The 27,047-nt window shown below is 40.3% G+C and overlaps 1 protein-coding gene across 3 annotated transcripts in view; it reads right to left on the minus strand.

The window, feature by feature from the left end:
- LOC140741468 (anion exchange protein 2-like) overlaps positions 1 to 27,047 on the minus strand; it is an 84,417-nt gene that overhangs the window by 45,233 nt on the left and 12,137 nt on the right. For all 3 annotated transcript variants that reach the window (XR_012102065.1, XM_073071700.1, XM_073071701.1), the window contains 6 exons: positions 18,229 to 18,299; positions 17,629 to 17,654; positions 16,345 to 16,415; positions 12,686 to 12,863; positions 12,402 to 12,537; positions 876 to 942 (listed from right to left, as the gene is read on the minus strand). Coding sequence is in view for 2 of the 3 variants with exons in the window: in XM_073071700.1 (XP_072927801.1) it covers positions 876 to 942; positions 12,402 to 12,537; positions 12,686 to 12,863; positions 16,345 to 16,415; positions 17,629 to 17,654; positions 18,229 to 18,299 (549 nt within the window). In the remaining variant the exon portion in view is untranslated. The remainder of the gene's footprint in view (positions 1 to 875; positions 943 to 12,401; positions 12,538 to 12,685; positions 12,864 to 16,344; positions 16,416 to 17,628; positions 17,655 to 18,228; positions 18,300 to 27,047) is intronic.

Genomic DNA, 27,047 nt, shown 5'->3' on the forward strand with positions numbered 1-27,047 from the left:
TGGAAGGGAATATGTAGACACCGATTTGAGTACAGCCAGAGGATATGCATGGTAAAATAATTTGGAACTAAGTCAGTCTTTAGTTGGAGACTTGTTTATCCAATAAATTAATTGTGTATTTTCATACTACTCTAAGAAAGGATTTGGTTATTTTACCAAGCTAGTTCATTAATAGGATTCAAAAATAGTTCAGTCAATGATATTAAGAGTCATTCTACACAATTCTAGAAAGCTAATGCTTTAAAGAACAACCAAAGGGGAGTTGGCAAAGCTCCATACTAAGATCTGTCAAATCCACTCTCATTAAACCACAATTGTGTAATCCTAAGTACTGGCTTTTTCCATGTAGACTTGCTGAACTGAGGTGAATACAATGTGTCCATGCAGAGGAAAGTGGGTCACCTTTTTGCGCATATAGATGACAAACCAGTGTTGATTAGAAAACCAGATCTGAATTAAAACCTTTTCTGTATGTATTGAAAACTGAATGATCAAAACAAAGTTGTTAAATAAAATTTAATTTTGCACACATTTTGTGAATTTTGGTTAAATAATGGATAGAGATGCTGAGGCCCGAATTATTTTCAATTCCAGGTACCCAATTACTCAATATTAATTGAAAATTAGTTCCACTTCAACTTGGTATAAATGTAAATCAAGAAGTGATTACTTCCTGTGCATAGACAGCCTACATCTGTCCCAGCCCCACATGACTTTGACCTAGACTGAGGCTGTTCAATTGTATTTTGCAGAGATATAATGAACCTACTATTACAATTAGTATAATAACATTTGATTTTCATCTTGTTTATAAACTTCTAATCATGGGGAGATAGTAACACATTTCCAATACAACTGCTAAAATTTTAACTTGCCTCTTTGCCCTGTGTTTCAATGTCTTGAGTCCTCTGCTTGTATTGAATGGCTTCATCATGTTGGTGCCTATGATGATGAAACATACAGATGGTTTACTTTACATTTGTGCACAATAGATATTGAACATATTGATTGCCAAATTTGTAGTTGTAAAGTTATTGTATTTTTATTTTTAATTGGGATCAGGAGTGCTGATCTATTAACACACACAAAATGTTGGAGGAACTCAGCAGGTCAGGCAGCATCTATGGAAATGAATAAACAGTCAACGTTTCAGACCCAGGCCCTCCACAGGACAGTCCTGATGATGGCTGTGGAGGCCAAGTCACTGGGTATATTTAAAGCAGTGTTTGATGGGTTCTTGATTGGTAAAGTTGTCAAAGGTTATGGGGAGCAGGGAGGAGAATGTAATTGAGAGGGATAATAAATCAGCCATGATGAATGTCGGAGCAGACTCAATGGGCTGAATGGCCTGATTCTGCTCCTATGTCTTATGGCAGACATTTGCCAAAAGGGCATTGTAACCATTGGTCACCATAAGTGTTGCACTACGTTGCGGCATAGGAGATTTTCTGGCAGAGCAACAGAAAGAAAATACACATCTCATCTGCAAGTAATGCCGATTGCAGCCGGTTTCCCAGAGCAGTTTCCCATCAATGTATGAAACAGATTGCTCAGCGTCCTGTGCGCAGGTTAAAATCAGGCAGGTGGAACCAGCACAAAGAAGCCCTTGACTTGAGCTTTCCCTGCTCTTTCCCCATTAACCCCTTTGGATTGTGGATTGTCTTTTGTTCATCACTATTGAAACTACTTCCAGTACATTTTCAGGCAGTTCACTTCAGAGCAACAAACATGTTAAAAATGTTAGATTATAGATTGTTAGAATGTTAGAATCATAGATTTTTTACTACACAGAAGATAGAAGGAGGTTAGTTGACCCATTGTTTACATAGATGACTCCTCCTTCCGTGTTCTTGGGTCATAGCTCTTCAGGTTATGACCCTTGTTATTTATTACTTCTATAAATGATTTGGCTGGGAATGCACAAGGCTTGATCAGTAAGTTTTCAGATTAGGCCAAATTAGGATGTGTTATTGATAATGAAGAAGGTTATAGTAGATTAAAAAGGGATTTTGATCAGTTAGGGAAGTGGGCCAGGAGTGGCAAAGGATTTCAGTATAGATAAGTGTAAGGTGATGCATTCATGAAAGTCAGAACACCCTAGAACTTACACTATGAATGGTGGGGCACTGGGGACTGTGAAGCAACAGAGGACCTAGGGGTACAAGTGCAGAGTTCATTTTAAGCGTTGTTACAGACAGACAGGCTGATGGAAAAGGAGATTAGCATGGCTTCATCAGTCAGGGCAATGAGTGTGGGAGATGGGACGAGTTCCAGTTGTATAAGTCATTGATGAGGCTGCATTTGGAGTACTATGTACAGTTTTGGTTACCTTTTTGGGAAAGATGTGGATGAACTGGAAAACATACAGCTATGTATCAGGATGTTGCCAGGACCAGAGGGCCTGAGGGCCTGAGTTATAGGGAGAGGTTGGCCAGGACAGGTCTTTATTCCTTGGAATGTAGAAGAATGAGGGTGACCTTATAGAAATGTTCAACATTATGAAAGATGTAGATAACAGCATTTTCCCTGGGGTAGAGAAGGTCAAAACTAATGGGCATAGATTTTGGGGGAGAGAGGAAAGATTTAAAAAAGGGTTCTGAGGGGCAACTTTTTCACATGAAGGGAGGTGAGTATATGGAACGAGCTGCTGGAGGAAATGGCTGAGGCACGTACAACTATATTACTTAAGGAGCACTTGGATAGGTATATGGAAGGGTGGGGCTTTAGAGGGAAATTGGCCAAAAGCCAGGGCACCATGGTCAGCATGGACTGCTCAGGCTGACGGGCCTGTATCCACACTGTATCTGTGATTCTTTAACCTGGAAATGCTATTAGTACATTTCAATCTCAGAAAAATAAGTCTTCCTGGAAATAAAAAAAGCTATTTTATTGATTATTTAGATATACATATCCAAGAGCATTTACTGTGAGCAAGTGCGTGGAAGCTTAATTATACACCCTGTTTCAGAAAGGATCTCAACTGGCCTCATGGAAGAGATTTAAGATGATTTAGCAAATTGCCAAATTTCTAGAATAAATATCTAGAACAAGGATTAGAAACATAGAAACATAGAAAACCTACAGCACAATACAGGCCCTTCGGCCCAGAAAGTTGTGCCGAACATGTCCCTACCTTAGAAGTTACTAGGCTTATCTATAGCCCTTTATTTTTCTAAGCTCCATGTACCTATCCAAAAGTGTCTTAAAAGACCCTATCGTATCCATCTCCACCACCGTTGCTGGCAGCCCATTCCACGCACTCACCACTCTCTGCATAAAAAAATTACCCCTGACATCTCCTCTGTACCTACTCCCCAGCACCTTAAACCTGTGCCCTCTTGTGGCTGCCATTTTAGCCCTGGGAAAAAACTTTTGACTATCCACACGATCAATGCCTCTCATCATCTTGTACTCCTCTATCAGGTCACCTCTCATCCTCCGTCGCTCTAAGGAGAAAAGGCCAAGTTCACTCAAACTGTTTTCATAAGGCATGCTCCCCAATCCAGGCAACATCCTTGTAGATCTCCTCTACACCCTTTCTATGGTTTCCACATCCTTCCTGTAGTGAGGCGACCAGAACTGAGCACAGTACTCCAAGTGGGGTCTGACCAGGGTCCTATGTAGCTGCAAAATTACCTCTTAGCTCCTAAACTCAATCCCACGATTGATGAAGGCCAATACACTGTACGCCTTCTTAACCACAGAGTCAACCTGCGTAGCAGCTTTGAGTGTTCTATGAACTCAGACCCCAAGATCCCTCTGATTCTCCACACTGCCAAGAGTCTTACCATTAATACTATATTCTGTCATCATATTTGACCTACCTAAATGAACCACTTCACACTTATCCCAGTTGAACTCTATCTGCCACTTCTCAGCCCAGTTTTGCATCCTATCAATGTCCCACTGTAACCTCTGACAGCCCTCCACACTATCCACAACACCCCTAACCTTTGTGTCATCTGCAAACTTACTAACCCATCCCTCCACTTCTTCATTCAGGTCATTTATAAAAATCACGAAGAGTAAGGATCCCAGAACAGATCCCTGAGGCACTCCACTGGTCACCAACCTCCATGCAGAATATGACCCATCTACAACCACTCTTTGCCTTCTGTGAGCAAGCCAGTTCTGGATCCACAAAGCAATGTCCCCATGGATCCCATGCCTCCTTACTTTCTCAATAAGCCTTGCATGGGGTACCTTATCAAATGCCTTGCTGAAATCCATATACACTACATCTACTGCTCTTCCTTCATCAATGTGTTTAGTCACATCCTCAAAAAATCCAATCAGGCTCGTAAGGCATGACCTGCCCTTGACAAAGCCATGCTGACTATCCCTAATCATGTTATACCTCTCCAATGTTCATAAATCCTGCCTCTCAGGATCTTCTTCATCAACTTACCAACCACTGAGGTAAGACTAATTGGTCTATAATTTCCTGGGCTATCTCTACTCCCTTTCTTGAATAAAGGAACAACATCTGCAAACCCCCCCCCCCCAATCCTCTAGAACCTCTCCCGTCCCCATTGATTATGCAATGATCATTGCCAGAGACTCAGAGGTCTCCTCCCTTGCCTCCCACAGTAGCCTGGGATACATCTCATCCAGTCTTGGATTCTCAACCTGTGGTCCATGGGCCCCTTGCTTTATTGTATTGGTCTAGGGCATAAAAAAGTTTGGAAACTCCTGATCTAGAACAATCTCGAATTATCACTAAAATAATCTAGCAAGTTTCTACAGAAGTACAGGGAGTGCATTCTTACTGGTTGCATCACAACCTACTATGGAGGCTTTAATGCACAAGATTGAAAGAGGTTGCAGAGGGTTGTAGACTCAACCTGCTCCATCATGAACATAACCCTCTATATAACCATGTAACAATTACAGCACGGAAACAGGCCATCTGGGCCCTTCTAGTCTGTGCTGAATGCTTACTCTCACCTAGTCCCATTGACCTGCACTCAGCCTATAACCCTCCATTCCTTTCCTGTCCACATACCTATCCAATTTTACTTTAAATGACAATACCGAACCTGCCTCTACCGCTTCTACTGGAAGCACATTCCACACAGCTACCAGTCTCTGAGTAAAGAAGTTCCCCTTCGTGTTACCCTTAAACTTTTGCCCCCTAACTCTCAACTCATGTCCTCTTGTTTGAATCTCCCCTACTCTCAATGAAAAAAGCCTATCCATGTCAACTCTATATATCCCCCTCATAATTTTAAATACATCTATCAACCTTCTACGCTCCAATGAATAAAGACCTAACTTGTTCAACCTTTCCCTGTAACTTAGGTGCTGAATCCCAGGTAACATTCTAGTAAATCTTCTCTGTACTGTCTCTATTTTGTTGACATCTTTCCTATAATTCGGTGACCAGAACTGTACACAATACTCCAAATTCAGCCTTACCAATGCCTTGCACAATTTTAACATTACATCCCAACTCCTATACTAAATGCTCTGATTTATAAAGGCTAACATACCAAAAGCTTTCTTCACCACCCTATCCACATGAGATTCCACCTTCAGGGAACTATGCACCATTATTCCTAGATCACTCTGTTCTACTGCATTCTTCAATGCCCTACCATTTACCATGTATGTCCTATTTTGATTAGTCCTACCAAAATGTAGCACCTCACACTTATCAGTATTAAACTCCATCTGCCATCGTTCAGCTCACTCTTCTAACTGGCCTAAATCTCTCTGCAAGCTTTGAAAGCCTACTTCATTATCCACAACACCACCTATCTTAGTATCATCTGCATACTTACTAATTCAATTTACCACCCCATCATCCAGATCATTAATGTATATGCCAAACAACATTGGACCCAGTACAGATCCCTAAGGCACACGACTAGTCACCAGCCTCCAACCTGACAAACAGTTATCCACCACTACTCTCTGGCATCTCCCATCCAGCCACTGTTGAATCCATTTTACTACTTCAATATCAATACCTAACGATTGAATCTTCCTAACTAACCTTCCGTGCGGAACCTTGTCAAAGGCCTTACTGAAGTCCATATAGACAACATCCACTGCTTTACCCTCATCAACTTTCCTCGTAACCTCTTCAAAAAATTCAATAAGGTTTGTCAAACATGACCTTCCACACACAAATCCATGTTGACTGTTCCTAATCAGACCCTGTCTATTCAGATAATTATATATACTATCTCTAAGAATACTTTCCATTAATTTACCCATCACTGACGTCAAACTGACAGGCCTATAATTGCTAGGTTTACTCTTAGAACCCTTTTTAAACAATGGAACCACATGAGCAATACGCCAATCCTCCGGCACCATCCCCGTTTCTAATGATATTTGAAATATTTCTGTCAGAGCTCCTGCTATTTCCACACTAACTTCCCACAAGGTCCTAGGGAATATCCTGTCAGGACCTGGAGATTTATCCACTTTTATATTTCTTAAAAGCACCAGTACTTCCTCCTCTTTAATCATCATAGTTTCCATAACTTCCCTACTTGTTTCCCTTACTTTACACAATTCAATGTCCTTCTCCTTAGTGAATACCGAAGAAAAGAAATCGTTCAAAATCTCCCCCATCTCTTTCGGCTCCACACATAGCTGTCTACTCTGATTCTCTAAGGGACCAATTTTATCCCTCACTATCCTTTTGCTATTAATATAACTGTAGAAACCCTTCGAATTTATTTTCACCTTACTTGCCAAAGCAACCTCGTATCTTCTTTTAGCTTTTCTAATTTCTTTCTTAAGACTCTTGTTACATTCTTTATATTCCTCGAGCACCTCATTTACTCCATGCTGCCTATATTTATTGTAGATATCTCTCTTTTTCCTAACCATGTTTCCAATATCCCTTGAAAACCATGGCTCTCTCAAACTTTTAACCTTTCCTTTCAACCTAACAGGAACATAAAGATTCTGTACCCTCAAAATTTCACCTTTAAATGACCTCCATTTCTCTATTACATCCTTCCCATAAAACAAATTGTCCCAATCCACTCCTTCCTAATCCTTTTGCATCTCCTCAAAGTTAGCCTTTCTCCAATCAAAAATCTCAACCCTGGGTCCAGTCCTATCCTTCTCCATAATTATATTGAAACTAATGGCATTGTGATCACTGGACCCAAAGTGCTCCCCAACACATACCTCCGTCACCTGACCTAGCTCATTCCCTAACAGAAGATCCAACACTGCCTCTTCTCTAGTTGGTACCTCTATGTATTGCTGCAAAAAACTATCCTGCACACATTTTACAAACTCCAAACCATCCATCCCTTTTACAGTATGGGCTTCCCAGTCTATGTGTGGAAAATTAAAACCTCCCACAGTCACAACCCTGTGCTTACTACAAGTATCTGCTATCTCCTTGCAAATTTGCTCCTCCAATTCTCGCTCCCCATTAGGTGGTCTACAATACACCCCTATAAGTGTTACTACACCTTTCCCATTCCTCAATTCCACCCAAATAGCCTCCCTAGATGAGCCCTCTAATCTATCCTGCCAGAGCACCGCTGTAATATTTTCTCTGACAAGCAATGCAACACCTCCCCCTCTTGTCCCTCCGATTCTATCATGCCTGAAGCAACAAATTCCAGGAATATTTAGTTGCCAATCACACCCCTCCTGCAACCATATTTCACTGATAGCTACAACATCATATTTCCAGGTATTAATCCATGCTCTAAGCTCATCCACCTTTCTTACAATGCTCCTGGCATTAAAATAAATGCATTTAAGAAATTCTCCACCTCTTCCTCTCTGTTTATCTCTTCCCCGCCCCCCTCGTATCTAGTTTAAATCCACTGGAGCCTCTCTAGCAAACCTACCTGCAAGAATATTTGTCCCCCTCCAGTTCAGATGTAAACCGTCCTGCTGGAACAGGTCCCTGGAAAACTACCCAATTATCTATAAATCTGAAGCCCTCCCCCCTGCACCATGTCTTCAGCCACGTGTTGATCTGCACTATCTTACTATTTCTAAACCCACCTGCACGTGGCACTGGTAGCAATCCTGAGATTGCTATCCTGGAGGTCTGTCCATTAACTTGGCACCTAGCTCCCTAAACTCACCTTTCAGGACCTCCTCATTGAGGACATCTTCAAAAGTTGGTGCCTCAAGAAGGAGGCATCCAGACATGCTGGTTTCTCATTACTACCATCACAGGTGATGTACAGGAGTTGAAGACCCACACTCAACACTTTAGGAACAGCTTCTTTCCCTCTGCCATCTGCATGAACACGACCTTGCTGTTCCTCTTTTGCAGTATTTATTCATTTATTTATTTATTGGAACTTGTGGCAATCTTTACACCTTGCACTGCATAGAAAAACACATTTCACGACATATGCCAGTGATAATAAAATCTGATTCTGATTCTAAGGAAGAAATTGCAAACAGATTATATGCATGGAGCTACCATTAACCTTTTTAGATCAAAGTTTGACATTCAATTGGTTGGTAATCTGATTAACATCAAGAGAGCCATAACTTGCCTTGAGTAAATTAAAAATCCTTATAAACAGATAAGATACCCTCAGCAAGAAAGCTGATGGTTAATAAGGCACGCTGATATAGTTATCAAGTAATAAAGAAGTCTATATCACTAAAAGCACCTCCATACTCTTAACAGTGTTTATTGGCTATCCCTAACCCAATGGAAAGGAGAGCTCTTTATCTAACTTTACAAAAATAGATTTGCCATCAATTTTCTATTATGAATGAAACAATAAGGCATAGGAGCAAATTAGGCCATTTGGCCCATCGAGTCTGCTCCACAATTCCATCATGGCTGATTTATTACCTTCTCAACCTTATTCTCTTGTCTTCTCCCTGTAACCTCTGAAGCCCTGACTAATCAAAAACCTATCAAGCTCCACTTTAAATATACCTAATGACTTGGCCTCCACAGCTGTCTGTGGCAATGAATTCCATAGATTCACCACCCCCAGTTAAAAAAATTCCTCTTTATCTCTGTTTTAAATGGACATCCTTCTATACTGAGGATGTGCCATTTGGTCCTAGACTCCTTGACTATAGGAAACATCCTATCCATATCCACTCTATCTTGGCCTTTCAATATTCAATAGGTTTCAATGAGATCCCCCCCTCATTCTTCTAAACTCCAGTGAGCACAGGCACAGAGCCATCAAACACTCCTCATACGTTGGCCATTTCATTCCTGGGATCATTCTCGTGAACCTTCTCTGGACCCTCTTGCTTAGATAAGGGGACCAAACTTAGTGCTATGGACCAAAACTCCGTGCGGTCTGACCAATTCCTTACAGAGTCTCAGCATTACATCCTTGCTTTTGTGTTCCAGTCCTCTTGAAATAAATGCTAATATTGCTTACCACCAACTCACTCTGCAAGTTAACCTTTAGAGAATCCTGACTGAGGACTTCGCGCTTCTGATTTTCTAATATTCTCCTCATTTAGAAAATTGTCCACGCATTTACTCCTTCTACTAATGTGCATGCCCATATACTTCCTGACACTGTATTAGATCTGCCACTGCTTTGCCCATTCTTCTAATCTGCCTAAGTCCTTCTGCAGACTCACTGCTTCCACAACACTACCTGCCCCTCCACTTACCTTCATATCATCTGCAAACTTGGCCACAAAGTCATCAATTTCGTCATCCACATCATTAACATGTAACATGAAAAGAAGTGAACATTGACCTCTGTGGAACGCCACTACTCACCGGCAGCCAGTCAGAAAAGGCTCCCTTTATTCCTACTCTTTCCCTTCTGCCAATCAGCCAATCTTCGATCCATGCTAGTATCTTTCCTATTATACCATGGGCTCATATTATGCCTCAGGTATGGCACCTTGACGAAGGCCTTCTAAAAATCCAGGTAAACAACATCCACTGATTCTTGTTTGTCTATCCTACCTGTAATTTTCTCAAAGAATTCCAACAGATTTGTCAGGCAAGATTTCCCCTTCAGGGAACCATACCGAATTTGGCCTGAATTTTATCATGTGTCTTCAAGTACCCTGAAACCTTATCTTTCATAATGGACTCCAACATCTTCCCAAATACTGAAGTCAGGCTAACTGGCCAATAACTTCCTTCCTTCTGCCTCTCTCCCTTCTTAAAGAGTGGAGTGATATAAACAATTTTCCAGTCCCCAGAACCATTCCAGAAACTAGTGATTTTTGAAAGATCATTACTAATGCCTCCACAATCTCTTCAGCCACCTCTTTCAGACTGCTGCAGTGTTGTCCATCTGGTCCAGTTAACATATCTACCTTCAGACCTTTCCGTTTCCAAGCACCTTCTCCTTAGTAATGGCAACTACACTCAATTCTGCCCCCTGACACTCTCGAATTTCTGGCATACTATAGTGTCTTCCACAGTGAAGACTGACACAATATACTTATTAAGTTCATTACCTACCATTATTACCTTTCCAGCATCATTTTCCAATGGTCCAATATTCACCCTGACCTCTCTTTTACTCTATGTATATCTGAAAAGTCTTTTTGTAAATTATTTCATATTATTAGCTATCTTACTTTATATTTAATCTTTTATTTAATCTTTTCTCTCTTCATGGCCTTTTTAGTTAGAAACATAGAAACATAGAAAACTACAGCACCATACAGGCCCTTCGGCCTAGGGTTACCCATAGCCCTCTACTTTTCTAAGCTCTGCCTGCTGTTGGTTTTTAAAAGCATCCTAATCCTCCAACTTCCTACTAATTTTCCTCAATTATATGCCCTCTCTTTTGCTTTTATGCTGTCTTTGATTTCCCTTGTCAGCTACATTTATTTCATCCTCCCTTTAGAATACTATTGCATTTTTGGGACGTATCTTCCTTGCGCATTCCAAATTGCTACCAGAAAATCCAGTCGTTGCTGTTCTGCTTTCATTCTTCCTAGTGTCCCTTCCAATTAACCTAGACCAGCTTCTCTCTCAAGCTTCTGTAATTCCCTTCACTCCACTATAATACTGATACATCTGACTTTATATTTTCTCTCTCAAGTTGCAGGATGAATTATATCATATTATGATCTACAAATTCCCTCTCTTGGGATCCAGCACCAACCTGATTTTCCCGATCTACCTGCATATTGCAATCCCCCGTGATATTCAGCTTTCAGCTATGATCTGCTATCAGCCACAACTCAGTGATGCCCACAATGTCATACCCATCAATCTCTAACTGCACTAGAAGATCATCTACCTTATTCCATATGCTGTGTGCATTCAAATATAACACCTTCAGTCCTGTTTTCATCACCCTGTTTGATTTGGCCTCCATGTTACATTTCAACTTATCCCACTGACCGCAAATTTGCCTTATCATCTGCCTGTCCATCCTCACAGTCTAACTACATACTGTATCAACTGCCCCATCCTCATCCCAATCACTCTGGTTCCCATCCCCCTACCAAATTAGCTCTAACAAAACTACCCACAAGAATATTGGTGCCCCTTGGGTTCAGGTGTAACCTGTCCTTTTTGTACAGGTTATACCTTCCCCAGAAGCTATCCTAATGATCCAGAGATCACTTCCTCAGTTATGCATTGATCTGCCAAATCATCCTATCCTTACTAACATGTGGCACAGTCAGCAATACATAGATTACTATACATGAGGTCCTGCATTTCATCTTTCTACTGAACTCCTTATATTCTTTCTTTAGGACCTCCTCCTTTTTCCTGCCTACGTCATTGCTACCAATATATTGCACGACTTCTGGCTGTTCACGCTGCCCAATTAGAATGCTGTTGTCCCAACCTAAGGCATCCCTGACCCTGGCACCTGGGAGACAACATACCATCTGGGTGTCTCTTTCCTTCCCTTCTGAGCCTGAGAGCCAGACTCTGTGCCAGAGACCAGGTTGCTGAAGCTTTTCCCTGATAGGTTGTTCCCTCCACCCCCAAAAGTATCCAAAGCAGTATGCTTGTTATTGAGGAGAATGGCTACAGAGGTACTCTGCACTGGCTGCCTATTCCTTTTCTCTCTCCTAACATTCAGCCAGAGATCTCCCAGAGTTCCCACATCTGATACATAGAACATAACACTAACCCTGGACCCATTCTCAATGCAGCAGCTATGTACTAATAGACAAAGAAAGAGCAAAAAGGAAAGCTAACTAGAAATTTACCTAGCGCTGTACTTACTTAGAGCTTTGGACTGTTCTTGCCAGTGCCTGTTGAGCCAAAGCCTCCCACTCTCACCCTGGTCTACTCCAACAATAGCCACTCCACTTGCACCTCACTTCTCTTTATTGGCCCTTGCTAAGTTACTAATAACCCAAGCAATCTCCCACTCTACAGACAAGTCCTGACAGGCCTCGCTCACTTTTTAAAACTTTTTAGTAATAAATATATGGATATCTGAAGTAATTTTAACTTCTGTCTGAAGAGATGGTCATTTTACCTGTGTTTAAAGAGCAAGGTATTCAACAGAGTGGTTTTCAGTTTGGCCCTTATCTGATCTTTGGCTAGCATCTCTTCTATTATTTGAAGACTAATCGCATGCATTGTGATTTCCTCCAGGTCCAGCAAGACAGCACCTGATAGAGAAAAAGAAATGTTTTAATTTGCAAAAGAAGTCTTGGTAACATCATCACAAGTAAATTAGTTTTACATATGAAGGTTGGTCTCACAGAAAATACTTGCAGCACAATTTTAGAACAATTGGAACAGAGTTATTGCACACACCATCTTTGATGGCCCTTTGTACTTCCAGGAGACTCCTGAAGCTGAGACAAGGGACATGTGGATGACTCCAACGGTTTGTGTCCAGATCCAAATTCTCCTCATACATGATCCATCGCCCTCTTTCCTTCCAGTAATATTTGTCTCCATCCTTCATTAGTTCATTCATTTCAACAAATACCTGAGGTAAGACCCAGAAGAAGGAGATGAAGTGACTGTTAAATGGCAAAACATATTGGTTTTCTCTGAGCAATTGAATAAATATGAGCTTTTAGTGTTTGTTCAACAACTCATTTCTATTGGGCTAAATCATAATTTTTAAATCTATTTTCTGTTTGTTTTAATATTTAAATGATACTTTGTTCTGTGCTACAAGAATGACAATCTTGGTCTCATTGTATTTAGATAATTAATTATACAAAAGAAATAACAATACATCTGATTCTGAAACTAAAATATGTAAAACTTCCATGGGTGGAGATAAGGAAGAGATAAGTTTGATTAACTATTAATTGACCATGTGTTACACAATAATCACAATGATCACTTCACAAATGCAGAGGTTCAAGAACAGCTACTTCCCTTCAACTTCAATTCGGTTCTCAAACCAAATGGCAAAACACTAATCACCACAGTTATGCAACATTATGACCACTAAATTTATTTGCTCTAATATTGACTTTTCTTGTTTTATTTGTTCTTTCTTGTAAAAATTGTGAATGACTTATGTCTGATTTATGTTTTTCTTGCGGATGCTTGTATCTGATACTATGTGCCTGTGATGCCACTGCAATAAGTTTTTCATTGCACTTGTGTGTACATATACTTGCAAATATGACAAAAACTCCACTTTGACTTTGTTAGTATGATCATTGCGCTGCAGAGAATTTCACTTCAATTAATTATGCAAATATGACCTGGAAGAATACTGAACCACAATGGTGAAAGATAAGCAAATCCTGATATTAGTGAGCAGTGGAACAATTATTTAAACATCAGTGGAACTTTGCTAAGCAGGTAATTATGGAATTCCTTGTATGGAAAAACAATAGGAGAAAATACTGAAACACTATGACAAGAGAGAGAGATTGTTGCCTTTAAAGGTCACAGTATGATTAGAAATCTTTTGAGTCAACAAAGCAGAATATTATAATTTCACTTGATAGTTAAGATAATATTAATAATTCTTGCAAATCATTGATATGGAAAAGCATGCCCTTACTTAAGAGGGATGTGTTGAAATGTGGGACGGTAAAATAAGCCTTGGAATTTAACATTAGAATTTACTGCCTTCTAGAATATTCCAAGATGGTGCTCAATCCATGATGGCACTGAAACATGGTGACTCTTTATGAGCCTGCTTTAGCTCATTACATTTATTATAATTGTATTGACTCGTACCAACTGTTGGTGATGCACCATAGAAAGCATCCTATCCAGAGGTAACACAGCTTGTTGTGGCATCTCACAATCTGCTGGCAGAACTCAACAGGTTGAGCAGCATCAGAGGAAGGAAAGAAATGATCAATTTTTTTGGGTCGAAACCCTGCATCAGGACTGAGAATGGAGAGACAAAATGGCCAATGTAGAGAGAAGGGGAGTAATGACAAAGGATTATGAGGTGATTGATGGATTGAGGAGGGATGTGTGATAACAAGCAGGTTGTGCAAGGTAAGTGAGGTGAGGTGTGGCAGATTTGGGAAACTGTGGCGTCCTGTCACCCTTTGTAACCTACAACAACCTTTTACACTATCCACAACACCAACAGCCTTTGTGTCATCTGCAGGCATACTAATCCACTCTGCTACTTCCACATCTAAGTCATTTTTTAAAAAATCACAAAGACAGGAGTCTCAGAACAGATCCCTGCAGAACATCACTGGTCACTAATCTCCAGGCAGAATATGCTCCATATACTACCACTGTCTGCTTTCTGTGGTCAAACTAATTCAAAATCGACACAGCCACGTTTCGCTGGATCCCAAGCCTCCTGATTCTCTGAATGAGTCTATTGTGGGGAAACTTGTCAAATTCCTTACTAAAATCCATATCCACCAGATCCACTGCTCTAGCTTCATCAATTTGTTTTGTCACTTGCTTAAAGAATCCAATCAGACTTGTGAGGCACGACTTGCCCCTCACAAAACCATTTTGACTATCCCCAATGAGCTTCTCTAAATGCTCATAAATCCTGTCTCTAAGAATCCTCTTCAATAGTTTGCCCACCACTAACATCAGACTCATTGGTGCATAATTCCCAGTTATCTCTATTACCTTTCTTGAACAAAGGAATTCCATGTGCATCATCAGGAGGAGGGGATCTCAGGAGGGAAATGAGAGGAGGAAATAGTAAATGTAGTGTGGGTGCTGGTGGGTGGTGGGATATGAGGTCAGAAGGTAAGGGTATGGCAACTGCTCTGCTGAAGACCACAAGAAATTGTAGAGATTTTTGAAAACAGCCCAGTCTGTCATGCAAACCAGCCTTCCCTCCATCGTCTCCGTCTACACCTTGGAAAAACAGCCAACAAAGTCAAGGATCTCTCCCACCCTGTTCATTTTCTCTTCTCCCCTCTCTCAGCAGGCAGAGGATACAAAAGCCTGACAACATAAACCATCAGATTCAAAGACAGCTTCTGTCCCACTCTCAATGGTCTCTTGAATGGAACTCTCATACACTAAAGGATGAAGTCTCGATCTCCCAATCTATCCTTGAACTTTATTTGTCAACCTGCATTGCACTTTCTCTGAAGCTGCAACATTATAAAGTATATTCTGCATTCTGTTTTCTTATTTCTAGCTCAATGTACGGCATGACCTGCCTGGATTGCATGCAAAACAAAACCTTTTCACTGTATCTCCGTATACGCAACAATAATAAACTGTTCCAATATTACTGACACTGTTTTAAAATAGAGTCTAATACTATATTAAAACAATATAATCATAAAAAAATGGAGCTGGCAAGTGAATAATAAAGGACAGCAGAAGGTTTAGATCCACCTCAACAAGGCCTAGGTGTAAGATAAAAAAGAAATTACATTTAACACTATTGGGTCTTGGTTTTTCTACTGCCCTCACTGTTTAGCTATGCAGTGAACTAAACAACTTCTCAAGAAATCAACTGAGACAGAAGCTTTCTTCTGGTTTTTAATGAGATCTCTTTTCTTTAAAAAGATATTGCTATTTCAAGGGCAAATAAAGAGTAAGTGGAGATGTATGTCTTTCTACTGTGTGCTTCAAATAGAATAACAAGTGCCCAGGAAATTATATAAAAATAGCTTACATGTAGGAAGTGATGGTCATACAAAGTGAAATGCAACTCTAGAAGCCAGAACAGTTTTCATGGGAAAATAAATAAAACAAAGGAATATATTTCCAGAAGTGTGAGTGTAAGTGCTCAGGATTGTTTTAATACAACTTAAATCAGACTTCATTCCACTCATGTGAAGATTAGCCCTATGACAATCTCAGGAAGAAACACGTTAATGGAGCTCTTTCACGTAGCCCTGACCTCATTTTTCAGAATCAACAAAGTATTGCGAAATCCAGTAGATATGATCAAATAATTAATAGTTAAAATCCAGCTTCTTCCTTCCTTTCCTAAAGTAGTTTAATCTTTTGTTTGAACAGTTACAGTAAGACTTTATCTTCTTAAACTATACCTTGCTAAAGGCATCTTCTCCAAATTCTTTGGCACGTCTCTCAGACTGAGGAGGATGACTGGCTTTGGGATCTGTTTACAAACAGAACGAATATTGGAACAGTAATTTTAAAACATTTATTGTTACTGAAATAACTTTATAATTTTTAATTTATGACTTATTTCAATTTTGATAGTCAGTACTCCAGCCACACTGTCCTCATCCTAACATGACCACATTGTAAAAATCTATTTCTCTCAGACTATAAGCTCTTTCATAATATACTGCACTCCATACAATGTGATTCAGATGCTACCATTTGATACTGGGAACCAATAGTTAGATTAGAAAAACTGGATCGAATTCAGCTATAGAATAGCAAGTGCCATTTTGATAGAGAACATCAAAAGAATGCAAAGTAAGTTTTGGGAATGTAGGCATCAACTGAGGAGCCCAGTCTTTCCACTGTAATTTATTTACAGCTATGGGACCAGGTATTGAGATAGGTGATATCCTGTTTACAGTGCAACATAAAACTAAACCACCAGAAATGGCAATGTCAAATGAAAAGTCATTTAATGAGATTTAGAGTTTGGAGTTTATACAATTAATTTGACTGTAAGAATAGAATACTGCATTAAGCACACAATTTTTTTTCATTTGTTTTGACTATCGAGTATACAGAGTGAAAGTTGCATATCCAACATTAGACATTGGTGGCTTTTTAAAGACTCACCAAAAAATGTGAATAATTTTATCATTTATTTTCTTCAAGTCCTGGTAATGTTTACTGTTGCTGTGTCTGGTACTGTAGCCAGGTCAGTCTTGGATCAGCCATTTGAGGCTTTTATCTGACTTTTCTTGATTGCACGTAAAGGTGAGAATTTTATGTACAACATAACCATTAAATGTTTATTTAATAGATTTAGATCCAGACACAGGCATAAGTCAAAATTTGCTTAATACGTCTATGTGGTTATACCAAATTATAATAAACTGCACATGCAATCATTCTGTGGAACCTTTTGAAGTGTCAGTATTTTACAGATACATGGTATTATTATAAATCTCCAATAAATTACTAACATATTATGTTATTAAAGACTTCTGTAAATTTGGAAGCTGAGTTATAAATTATGTTTAAGCCTAACACTGTCAACACATCTTCAATCCTGAGGATATTTTGAAGATGAAGAAGACAATATTTCAAATCATCTGTTCTTGTTATTTCTTTAATAACAAGAAATTTTAAAGTGATCAACTTGTTGAAAACATTAGGTATAAAAAGTGAAATATGCCACTTACCCTTTTGGAGAGGTGTTTTGTCTTTGCTACAAAAACAGAAACAGTAACAAACTTAGAAACCAATTGTAGGGATATCACTAATTATATATAGTCCATAATTGTTGTGAATAGGTGGAAATTTCATCCATGTAGAACTTTGACATTTTCATTATTAATGAACAACTGAATAGATTTTTAACAATATTATTTGAGTCACTTCCCCTATCAAACATTGGATTTCCTGAACTGCTGTTAATATATATCTCAAGGAAATTGTAGAAGGAGAAGTACAAGATTTATATTAAACAGACATGATTGTGCTGAAGGTACTCTTTCCTATTTGGTGATGCAATGAAACTCAAGTCATTTCTCTTTATATAGATCATACAATTTTAATATGAACAGACAAAATTGTAGGACAGGAAAAGACCAGCCAGTTTATTAATCTTGCATGGGGTGGAGACAATTCATATCCTTATACAAAGGAGGCAATAAAACAAAACAACTATTTATTCATGGGTAATAAGAGAAAAAATGCAGGTATAAGAAAGTTTCACATTGGCAAATTATAAGTAACTTTCCATTGCAATCATATAAAGAAGCTTTGAGGTGTTCACTTACCCAAAATCATCAGTATGTTGCTTGGGAGTGAACTTCCGATGAGGCTTTGGACTTGGCTCATCAGGGGATAGCTGTATAGAGAAAAAATGAGTAATTACTAATTGTGACAGAATTGGTAAAAAAAAATTACAAGTTACAAGCGTCAAAATCCAATTAAGAAGTGGTCAACAACTGAAGGCATCAAGACCATGTGAACACCTTTACTCCCATATTCCATTTACAATCATTTCATAGGATATGTCCTTGGCTCAGCACATAAGCGCCATTATGACAAAAGCACGGCATGCCTCTACTTTCTTAGAAGTTTGTGAAGATTCGGCATGTCACTTAAAACTTTGACAAACTTCCATGGATGTGTATTGGAGAGTATATTGACTGGATGCATCACAGCCTGATATGGAAACACCAATGCCCTTGTATGGAAAAACCTACAAAAAGTAGTGAATGCGTCCCAGTCCATCACGTGTGAAGCTCTCTCCACCATTAAGCACATCTACATGGGGTGCTGTTACAGGAAAGCAGCATTCATCATCAAGATCCCCAGCATCCAGGCCATGCTCTCTTCTCACTGTTGCCATCAGGAAGTAGGTACAGGAGCTTCAGGTCCCACACCAACAGCTTCAGGAATAGTTATTACCCCTCAACCATCAGGCTCTTGAACCTGATGAATAACTTCACTCATCTTCACTCGCCCCATCGCTGAACTGTTCCCACAACCAGGATTTCAAACTAGGCCATTTCAAGGACTCACTTTCAAGGACTTCTCATCTTATGTTCTCAATATTTGTTGCTTATTTATATTTTTTTCTTTTCCTTTTTGTATTAGCACAGTTTATTGTTTTCCACTTGCACATCAGTTGTTGTCCATCATGTTGTGTGTGGTTTTTCATTGATTCTATTGTGTTTCTTGTACTTACTGGGATTGCCTGCAAGAAAATGAATCTTGAGGTTGTATATGGTGGCATATATGTACTTTGACAATAAACTTACTTTGAACTTTGATGGTCTTACACCTTGTGATTGAATGACAACCAAGAAAAGATAGATTCATCCTATTACCATCCCCACTCTGGTGACCCTTTTCTCATAAAGGACATACAATTATACGCCCCATTAAAATAATACACATGTATACCTGTATGTTATATCACAGCAATATATGTTATATCCTCCCTTAGTAGGATACCAGTATATATCAAGCAGTAACTCATAATTTGTCACTTACTATAGTTCAGCCAGGTGATTAGATTTCTCTCTGGTTTGTCAAAATTCTGTATTTTATTTCTGTTTTATCTGATATGATGCCATTTTTTATATTAGCTGTTGAATGGTCATGTTTTTAAAAGGTCTTTGACAATTTATCTCTCACAGTCACAGTACAGTGATCAGAAAGCAGTTGTGAAAAGATGAAAGCCTATTTTCTAATTTGGAGCTAATGAAGGGTGGAAGAGACAATGTTTTGTTTATTTTTTATCCATTCATGGGATGTGAATATCACTGGGGATGATTGTCCAGCTCTATTTGCTCTCCAATGGGGAAAAAAACCAGTTGTGGGTTGCTGCAGGCAAAAAATTAAAATAATGTTGTGCACATAGGTCTTTCTTCTGTGTTTCGTTGTCTCTAATATGGTTCTCTATAACAGTGTGGAGCTGTGTCCACATATGGTATTTTATTAATATTTGTATGATTATCCTTCCACTGTGTATTGACTATTTCTGCCCTGATAAGTTCACATCCAATTCATGGCTCTCAGAGGGATGTAGCTTTTAACAATGCTGAAGAACTCACAAATGCTGACAAGCTAACAACCGTTCAGTGTTGTCTCCATTCACCATCTGTTCCATAGGTCCTAGACTTCTGGAGCTCTGCTTCTGCATTCAGGTATCTGTAGACCTCTTTCTTTTATCTTGAGGAAAGCTGGATCTCCCAATCCAGTGAGTAACACCTTATGTTTGTGGTGAATTAGTTCCCTTGATCTCCTGGACTTTCTTATTAACTCAGTCCTGATTCTACTTACTAGAGAAGCCAAGAAGCTCTTCACAGCAGCCCATGAGCTGCAGTGCTTCTGTGGATTCTGATATTCTTGAGATAATCAAGAGGATTATGTGGTGGTGCAGAGTTACTGGTGCCCGGCATGGTGATGATGATGGGGTAACTTTGTTGCCTCTCATTCAGATGATTAAATAATCACTGAATGCCCCTTCCTGTGGGGTTACTATTGACCAGAAACTAATCTAGAATAGCTACATACATAATATGGCTACACATGCAGGTTAGAAGCTGGGAATCCTGAGGGGAGTAACTCCCCTCTTAACTTCCCAAAGCCAGTCCATCAACTACAAGGCTCAAGTTTGGAGTTTGAAGTGTTAGTCTCCACTTGCCTGGATCAGCACAGCTCTAATAATGTTCAAGAAGCTCGGCACTATGGTAGACAACCCAACCACCAAAATTCAGTCATAGTGGCTGCAGTTTTTACCACTTACAGGGTGCACTGCAACAACTCATCAGGAAACTTAGACAGAATCTTCCAAACCCATGACTTCTACCAATGAGAAAGACAAGGGCAGCAAAAGCATAGAGAACACCACTACATGGAAGTTGGACTCCAAGCCACACAGCATCCTGACTTATATATATCATATATAATGGAATATTTTGCTATTGCTTCACTGTCAGTTGGTCAAAATGCTGCAACTCCCTCCCTAACAGTGTTGTAGGTAGCCCACGCCTCAGGGACTGCAGCAGTTCAAGAAGGCAGCTCATAAGCAATGAGGAACGAATAAGAAAAAAAATCAAGCAGGAACCAGTGCTTGGGCCAGATGTGATGCCATGGTGTTTTGTGTTTTCACTCTAACAAGAGTGTTTGCTATGATGAGACCATGAACTAAAAGATGAATCCTGTTGCACTTGGCCTTCACTGCCCCTTCATTGCTGACCACATCTTCACAGAGAGTTGTGTCATTTCCCAAACTCCCATTGAAAATGACCAGCAGGATCAGCTTGTCTCCTTTTGGAATACAACCCAGTTTTTTACAAGACCAGAAGTGAACTCCTGCCTGGCCTCACCCAAAACTTCAAGAGTTGGAGAGTGTGCACTGATCACTGCTGTGTGATGGTTCAATAGTAGACTGAGCCCAAGGGTTGCAGAAACACCACCAGTTCATTCTCAATGGCAAAGCTCACTATGTGAAGATGATGTTCCTCTTCTGTTGGATCCACCATATTGTCCTGAAACTAGTCATTTCCTCCCTATAGTGTCTCATTCAGTGTGCCAATATTGTTGTCAAAACATCAAAATTCCTAAGTTCCAAAATGGAGCAATGTCTGCCATTGTTGAGATTGATCGTGATAGTCCTGACCTTCACATTGTGCAACAGAAGTTACCTTTGAATGTTTTTTTTTAATGCATGTTAACTTTGCACATTACCTTCATTGAGTGAGGTCTAGATCCATTGGTAAATTGGGCAAAGATAATTGGAGGGAAGATTCTGTGACAGAAGGATAGTTCACACATGTGCAGGTGCTGTCCAGTGTGCAATTGATTCACAGAGATTCAGCTGCATTGCTCATGCAGAGAGGGCTTTGCCCATTGTCTCCCTCCTGGTTTCTCACCCCTATCTTGATTACAGAACCCAGTTTTGTCAGATTTCAGGGCAGCAAAGAGTTGAGAGGCCACTTATGTGGCGTTGCCTGAGATGGGCCAACTTTGTGGGGTTCCTGAGGATCTTGTTATTGAAATTCAATGTTTCTGTTGATGCTAAAACTTTGGTCTCAAGGTGATGGAGATAATAGAATTATTAGGTAGTGGTCAGTGCAGCAGTAACCGGTGTTTATCATGCTATTGACATTCGCCACCACCTTCAATGTGTTAGCTTTGAAGGTTTTAAGATCAAGGACTGAGACTTAGCACATGGTCTATGGGGCAAGAGTGAGTCCAAATGCTCCTGAATCTGGGCTACGTATAGCAGGCAGCTTGAGCCACTGGAAAACACCACCAGATCTGTCTCTGCACAATCATCCAAATTCAGTGGACGAACAGCTGATCTCTCTCAGGTGAATATCCACAGTACTGATGTCCTTAGTTAGCTATGTCACACCATTTGCATGATCAACACCAGACTCCTGAAATAGACTCTGTACCATAGTAAGACATTCTCAGGTGGACAAAACAAAGAGTTCAAGGATGTATTCAAATCCTCCTTGATGAACGACAACATCCCCCATGCAACAACTACGTGAACTTATAGCCCATGACCACTCAGAACGGAAAGGGAGCATTTAGGTGGTAGTGAGAACACTGAGTTGGGAGCACATAGAGGTCCGCTATGCTGGTAGCAGAAAGAGTGATCTATCTCCAAAACTACCCAGCCACCTGCCTCATCAACCAGCTATCCAACCCATGAAAGACTCTGCGTTTCTTATATTCCCCTCATTAGCCACCTCAGAACCCACAAAAGAACATTAAAAATAAGTCATTCTTGATCTTGAGAGATTGTCCAACAGGAGAAAAAAGGCATATGCATTAAGTGATAATTTGTGTTACTGTTACTCAGGTGTTTCTAGAAGATTATTTGAAAGACATTCTATCGATTTGCATTCATTCGCCTTGATCCAGCTGCTTTCTTGTGCAGTTGGTGTGACAAATGACCTTCAGTTCTTCAATCATTTAATGTCTTTGTCTTGGTTTGGCAAGGTCAGACAATGAAAAGCTGGTATCACTGTCATCTTTGCGTGGAGCAGTCCTGGTAGCATTGCTGAAAGACTATTTAACCAAAGTATACTGGTCAGTAACAGAGTCACTAACAGAAACAACAAAAGCTCACTCACATTATAGCATGAAATATTCATGGGTCACAATATCATCATAAGACATAGAAGCAGAATTAGGCCATTCAGCCCATCGAGTCTGCTTGCCATTCCATCATGGTTGTAGGTAATCAGACCTTGTGTGCAGCCCTTTAACAATGTTTACACTATTTATGTGACCTTAAAAAGAATGGATGATGTCCAAGCCCTGCTGTTTTTTTCATAGCCATGCTGATTTGCAGCAAAGTTTTCTCCAGTTCATTGACAGGAGGGAAGTGCAGTCAGTTCCTAACTGGGAACAGGAATGAAAGAGCAATGGAAGTGAGTGCCCAGAGAAGCTCTTTTGCTTCTCATCTGTTGTCTTTTCTCTTTCTCAGTTCATGTGAGATCCTTGTGGTCCTGATGGCCAAGCCTGATTCTGCATGGGAATAAGTTGAGCTGCGATTGGCAGTTCAAAATCTACAATGCATTGGCCAAGAGCAGCTCGGCAGTCAAAGCAGGGATCGAAGGCTTGTCTCCACCCTGCTGAAGATGTAGAGATTAACTCATGTTGAATGTCAGAAGGAGGATGAGCTTGCAGTTATATGGTAAGAACAATGGTGTGCAACACTACTATTTCAGTTGCTTCATATTTTTTAGACAGACAGACATACTTTATTGATCCCGAGGGAAATCGGGTTTCATTACAGCCGCACCAACCAAGAATAGTGAAGAAATATAGCAATATAAAACCATAAATAATTAAATAATAATGTTAATCATGCCAAGTGGAAATAAAGTCCAGGACCAGCCTATTGGCTCAGGGTGTCTGACACTCCGAGGGAGGAGTTGTAAAGTTTGATGGCCACAGATAGGAATGACTTCCTATGACGCTCAGTGTTGCATCTCGGTGGAATGAGTCTCTGGCTGAATGTACTCCTGTGCCTAACCAGTACATTATGGAGTGGATGGGAGACATTGTCCAAGATGGCATGCAACTTGGACAGCATCCTCTTTTCAGACACCACCGTCAGAGAGTCCAGTTCCACCCCAACAACATCACTGGTCTTACGAATAAGTTTGTTGATTCTGTTGGTGTCTGTTACCCTCAGCCTGCTGCCCCAGCACACAACAGCAAACATGATAGCACTGGCCACCACAGCCTCGTAGAACATCCTCAGCATCGTCTGGCAGATGTCAAAGGACCTCAGTCTCCTCAGGAAATAGAGACAGTTCTGACCCTTCTTGTAGACAGCCTCAGTGTTCTTTGACCAGTCCAGTTTATTGTCAATTCATATCCCCAGGTATTTGTAATCCTCCACCATGTCCACACTGACCCCTTGGATGGAAACAGGGGTCACCGGTGCCTTAGCCCTCCTCAGGTCCACCACCAGCTCCTTAGTCTTTTTCACATTAAGCTGCAGATGATTCTGCTTGCACCATGTGACAAAGTTTCCCACCGTAGCCCTGTACTCAGCCTCATCTCCCTTGCTGATGCATCCAACTATGGCAGAGTCATCAGAAAACTTCTGAAGATGGCAAGACTCTGTGCAGTAGTTGAAGTCCGAGGTGTAGATGGTGAAGAGAAAGGGAGACAGGACAGTCCCCTGTGGAGCCCCAGTGCTGCTGACCACTCTGTCTGACACACAGTGTTGCAAGCCCACACACTGTGGTCTGCCAGTCAGGTAATCAATAATCCATGACACCAGGGAAGCATCCACCTGCATCACTGTCAGTTTCTCACCCAGCAGAGCAGGGTGGATGGTGTTGTACGCACTGGAGAAGTCAAAAAACATGACCCTCACAGTGCTCGCCGGCTTGTCCAGGTGGGCATAGACATGGTTCAGCAGGTAGACAATGGCATCCTCAACTCCTAGTCGGGCTGATAGGCGAACTGGAGGGGGTCTAAGTGTGGCCTAACCATAGGCCGGAGCTTCTCTAGAACAAGTCTCTCCAGGGTCTTCATGATGTGGGAGGTCAATGCCACCGGTGGTCTGTAGTCATTGGAGCCACTGGGGCGCGGCGTCTTTGGTACAGGGACGAGGCAAGACGTCTTCCACAGCACAGGAACCCTCTAGAGACTCAGGCTCAGGTTGAAGACATGGTGAAGAATTCCACATAGCTGGGGGGCACAGGCTTTGAGCACCCTGGGGCTGACACCATCCGGGCCTGCAGCCTTGCTTGGGTGGATACATTTCAGCTGTCTTCTCACCTGTTCAGCTGTGAAGCCCACTGTGGTGGTTTCACATAAATATAATTTCTTTTCATGATTCTCTGATCCTGCCCATGTGTATTGGCCCCTCGATCTCATCAACAACGAGCATAACCACACACACACATACACAAATCTATTAGATCAGTGCAGATAACATAGGTGAACACAAAAATTATCCAAATCTCAGCAAAAGTATTTTATAGAAAACTTTCAACTGATAGGCATCAATACTCATCGGTGTACCTCCCTGTCTTACCTCTTCAGTCCCCGCAATAACCGCTGGCGTAGATTTGCTATGAGCTTGTGGATGTTTAGGAAGTACGTGAACTCATAATTAAAGTGCAAATACCATGTTACTGTCACTACAATTGATTGTTTTAAAGCTGACAATCAACCAGATCATGGGTTATACACATACTACCTAAAGCAGTGCAGTGAAATGCCAAAGCTGGTGAACAGGAATAGTATAAAGATCTTAACTCTTAAGTCTTAACTCTTCCATCCCAAATACACATAGATCTGCTCCTTAAAGTTTATTCCAGTCTTTCCACTTTCAGCAGAACCTAAAACCAACTCTCATGTCCAAGGTATTTACAGATCAATCTCATAAGGAAGTAAGAAGAAAATTTTGCCTTCAGAAAATTGTAGAATTGGATCCAATTACCACAATGTTATGGCTTAAGAGTTTTCAGAAGGACACTGGGTGAGTATGTCAAGAAGACAGGGAATTGAAAGGTAGGCTTGGAGACCGTGTTGTGCAGATGTATTGGAAGCAGGCTCACATCAATCTTCCTTTATAAAAAGGACTGCTCAGGATCTATTACATTTAACTGATAGTAGTAATTCAACTGTTGAGTAACCATTCCTAGTTTTATTCCCAGCTGTAAGAAGGCAGATTTGCAACCTCAGAAATTTACAATCTCACTTTAAAAGAAATTAATAATTTTGTAAATGTGTTTTAATATTGATATTTATTTTAGGACAGCAAAAGGAATTTCAAGAGAGTTGTTGCAGACATACCGGTATATAAGAAAACAAAACAGATTAAGGTGAAGTAATGTGAAATGATCAGCTTTATGGATTTTGAAATAAGGATGTAAAATTATGGAATAAATAAAACTAGTTAAACCAAAGCCAGAAAATGTTGAAAAGCTCAGCAGGACTAATGCCAACTGACCCAATGTGTAGTTCCAGCATTTTCTGGTTGTATTTTGGATTTCCACAATCTGCATTTATAGTTCATGTTCCATGAATGTCTGGACCACTCCTTCTGCAGTTACATAAGGTCTCTCTGTCATATTGTGGACTCTCTCTTGCCTATTCAATAAAATTCTGCAAATGTTGCCCAAGTTTAATTAAGTGAAACTCAAAGCGAATCCATCCGCCTTTCTATGAGACTTCAGAATTCCATTTCTTTTGCCTTCAGCTATTTAATATGCCACACTATACCTGATGGAACATCTGTCCAGAAATTTCAGTCTTGTTCCTTGCCAGTTATTTTAAAAACTGTTAAAAGAATGGAATCATTTGGCCTTATAATGACGATGGTTTGCTAAGGAAAGGGGAAAAACATGGGAGCTAATGTTCATATCAGTTGCTTGATACTGGTCTCAAAGTGATAGTTGGAAAAGTACATTTTTGTCTCTGAATTGCAGTACAAAATACCGTAGATCCAATTGGTTATTGCTAACTTCAGTTTGTAACAGAGGTTTAGTTCCGTTAAATCTTGAATACCATCCCATTTCAGATATTGTCTAATCAATGTATTTGCTTTGTTCCATGTGCCAAGTGTAATATGATACTTTCTTCCATTTAAGTG

This window comes from Hemitrygon akajei, chromosome 18 (genome assembly GCF_048418815.1).
Source record: "Hemitrygon akajei chromosome 18, sHemAka1.3, whole genome shotgun sequence".
NCBI classification, from domain to species: Eukaryota; Metazoa; Chordata; class Chondrichthyes; order Myliobatiformes; family Dasyatidae; genus Hemitrygon; species Hemitrygon akajei.